At 55.9% G+C, this 3,848-nt stretch overlaps 1 protein-coding gene across 1 annotated transcript in view; it reads left to right on the forward strand.

The window, feature by feature from the left end:
- Positions 1 to 3,848, forward strand: part of ACAN (aggrecan) — a 38,000-nt gene that overhangs the window by 19,456 nt on the left and 14,696 nt on the right. The window contains 1 exon segment of the mRNA XM_029952295.1: positions 1 to 2,485. This exon segment is cut by the window's left edge and continues 106 nt beyond it. Coding sequence (XP_029808155.1) covers positions 1 to 2,485 — 2,485 coding nt within the window.

The raw sequence follows: 3,848 nt of genomic DNA on the forward strand, positions 1-3,848 counted from the left end.
GAAGTCTCTGCCTCTGGAGTAGAGGACATCAGTGGGCTACCTTCTGGAGAAGGTCCGGAAGTCTCTGCCTCTGGAGTAGAGGACATCAGTGGGCTACCTTCTGGAGAAGGTCCAGAAGTTTCTGCCTCTGGAGTAGAGGACCTCAGCAGGCTACCTTCTGGAGAAGGTCCAGAAGTCTCTCCCTCTGGAGTAGAGGACGTCAGTGGACTTCCTTCTGGAGAAGGTCCAGAAGTCTCTCCCTCTGGAATAGAGGACCTCAGTGGATTTCCTTCTGGAGTAGAGGGTCATCCAGAGACTTCTGCTTCTGGAGTAGAGGACCTCAGTGGACTTCCTTCTGGAGTAGAGGGTCATCCAGAGACTTCTGCTTCTGGAGTAGAGGACCTCAGTGGACTTCCTTCTGGAGAAGAGGGTCCAGAGATCTCTGCTTCTGGAGCTGAGGAACCCAGTGGGTTGCCTTCTGGAAGAGAAGACTTGATTGGGTCAGCTTCTGGAGACTTGGCCTTAGGCAGAATACCTTCTGGAACTCTAGGGAGTGGGCAAGCCCCAGAAGCAAGTGGCCTTCCCTCCGGATTTGGTGGTGAGTATTCTGGAGTGGACCTTGGAAGTGGCCTGTCCTCTGGCCTACCTGACTTTAGCGGACTTCCTTCTGGATTCCCAACTGTCTCCCTAGTGGACACTACATTGGTGGAAGTGGTCACAGCCAGCACTGCAAGTGAGCTGGAAGGGAGGGGGACTATTAGCATCAGCGGTGCTGGAGAAACATCTGGACTGCCCTTCAGCGAGCTGGATGTTAGCGGGGCAGTTAGTGGTCTCCCATCAGGAGCTGACCTCAGCGGCCAAGCCTCTGGGTCTCCTGACATCAGTGGGGAAACGTCTGGAATCTTTGGTGTCAGTGGACAGCCCTCAGGGTTCTCTGGAGAAACATCTGCAGTGACCGAGCTCAGTGGACTGTTCTCCGGCCAACCGGATGTCAGTGGAGAAGCTTCTGGAGTTCCTTCTGGCAGTGGTCAACCGTTCGGCATCACCGACCTGAGTGGAGAAACATCTGGGGTCCCTGGTATCAGCGGGCAGCCCTCGGGGCTGCCAGAGTTTGGTGAGGCAACCTCTGGAATCCCTGACCTGCTTCCCAGCACTGTGAGTGGCAGCGGCGAGTCTTCTGGGATCACATTTGTGGACACCAGTTTGGTTGAGGTGACCCCAACTACATTTAGAGAAGAAGAAGGCTTGGGGTCTGTGGAACTCAGCGGACTCACTTCGGGGGAGGCAGATCTGTCGGGCACATCTGGGATAATGGACATCAGTGGACAGTCTTCTGGAGCCGTTGACTCCAGCGGGCTGACCCCCCAGCCTCCGGAATTCAGTGGCCTGCCAAGTGGAGTAGCCGAAGTCAGTGGAGAAACCTCTGGAGCAGAGATAGGGAGCACTCTGCCCTCGGGAGCCTATGACGGCAGTGGACTTGCTTCTGGTTTCCCCACTGTCTCTCTTGTAGACAGGACTTTGGTGGAATCTGTAACCCAGGCTCCAACAGCTCAAGAAGCAGGAGAAGGGCCTTCGGGCATCATGGAACTCAGTGGTGCCCATTCTGGGGCACCAGATGTGTCTGGAGACCATTTGGGATTTTTGGACCAGAGCGGGCTGCAGTCCGGGGGCACTGGGGAGCCATCGAGTACTCCGTATTTTAGCGGGGACTTTTCGGGCACTGTGGATGTAAGTGGAGAATCTTCTGCAGCCACGGGCACCAGTGGGGAGGCCTCAGGACTTCCAGAAGTCACTTTAATCACTTCAGAGTTCGTGGAGGGGGTCACTGAACCAACTGTTTCCCAGGAACTTGCCCAAAGACCCCCTGTGACACACACACCCCAACTTTTTGAGTCCAGTGGAGAAGCCTCTGCATCCGGGGAAATGAGTGGAGCCACGGCAACGCTCCCCGGGGCTGGGGTAGGATCAGTCCCCACATCTGCCTTTCCTGAGGCCGGGGTGGGGGCGTCCGCTGCCCCTGAGGCCAGCGGAGGGGCTTCCGGTTCCCCTGACATAAGTGAAGCCACCTCCACCTTCCCTGACACTGATGTGGAGGGAGCCTCAGGCCTGGCGGTGAGCAGCAGCACCTCGGCCTTTCTGGAAGGCCCGGGGGAGGGCTCGGCCACCCCAGAAGTGCGAGAGGACCCAACCACCACCCAAGATGTGGGCACAGAGGCGTCGGGCTGGCCTTCGGCCCCTCCGACGGCTTCTGGAGACAGGACTGACATCAGCGGAGACCCGTCTGGTCACAGGTCCGGGCTGGACATGGTTATTGGCACCAGCGCCCCAGAGTCTGAATGGACCAAGCAGACCCAGCGCCCTGCAGAGGCGCACCTAGAAATTGAGTCCTCAAGCCCCTTGCACTCAGGAGAAGAGACCCTCAGAGCCGAAACAGCCTCCTACCCTATAGATGCTTCCATCCCAACTCCTCCAGGAGGGACAGACGAATCCGTGGCAACTGTTGCAGGTATTGTTGGGATTTTTTTTCTTTAAATGTGTTCAGGGAAGCAGACTGTAGCTAGGAGGCAGTGTAAATTCCATCTTCACTACCGATTAGCTGTGCAGCCTCAGGTAAGTTTCTTAACCTCTCTGAGCCTCACCTGTTAAATGGGAGTAGTACCAGGGCCAATTCAACAGGATATAAATATACACCAAACAAGTACTCAGCGTCACGCTTTGCACACGGCACACACTCAGAGATTATTGGTTGTTATTGTTAAGTGGAGTTACATCACAAACACAGTTACACGTGAATTCAACTCTCTGTGCTTTGGCAGAGGGACAGAGGAGGGTGACTGTTTACATGACGCTAGAAATTCTACTCATGCCCCTTTCCCGTGGAGTTTCTCCTTCTCTGCGAGAGGAAAGCATGAACCTGTGACATCGACTCCCAGATGTTTATTTCACGCAGGGTGAAGACCTGTACAATTTAGGGGACCTTTGAAGTGTCATTTTGGCTGTCCTGACTCCCCAGTCCAGGGGACTGCTCTGCACAATAGTGGCGGTCTCACCCAGTCCCCACCCAGGCACCAAGCACCGGAAGCTGATGATTTTTCCTCTGCTTTTTGCCTTGGGATCCCTTGTACCTCCCTCTGGGCTAAGAGACCTTTCCCGGCCAAAGAGCCCCACCCCCTCCCCCAGGATCCTAGGGCCAGGTGCCCCAGAGGGACAGAGACCCCAGAAATATGCTTGGCCCAAAGCCAGCCTCATGGGCTTCCGGGTGCCATGTGCCCCAACCTCGAGGTCTGGAGGCCAGGCTGCACCCCAGGCGGCTGTGACCTTGATGCTCAGCGTCTCCCTGAGAGCCGCCACCCTGCCAGTCCCTGCACCAAGGAGCCCTGTGGCAGTGCGATCTGCCGGGAGACAGAGGGACACATCCCATGCCCGTGCCCCCCTGGCCCCACCGGCAAGAGCTGCAATATAGGTAAGACCCTCATTGGCCGTGGGGGTGCAGGCGGGGCAGGAGGGCGACTCCTTCATCCCAAGAAGGGGCCACAGGTCAGAGGAGGCGGCCAAGGCCAGCAGAAGCTCAGGCTTCTCGGCCCGGTGGGGAGAGGTGCGCAGGGACGTGTCCGGGTAGAAACCACAGGATAAACATTCTGTTCCACATGGCAGTTTAGGAGAATAAGTCCAAGTAATTAAACTAAAAGATAGTTTGTCTTTTTTAAGCAAAGATTGTTTTTAAAATTAAAAATGAATCTTTTTAATGTTTACTTATTTTTTGAGAGAGAGACAGAGCACGAGCAGGGGAGGGATAGAGAGAGGGAGACACAGAATCACAAAGCGGCTCCAGGCTCCAAGCTGTCAGCACAGAGCCCGACGCGGGGCTC

Source organism: Suricata suricatta, chromosome 9, assembly GCF_006229205.1.
Source record: "Suricata suricatta isolate VVHF042 chromosome 9, meerkat_22Aug2017_6uvM2_HiC, whole genome shotgun sequence".
Lineage (NCBI taxonomy): Eukaryota > Metazoa > Chordata > Mammalia > Carnivora > Herpestidae > Suricata > Suricata suricatta.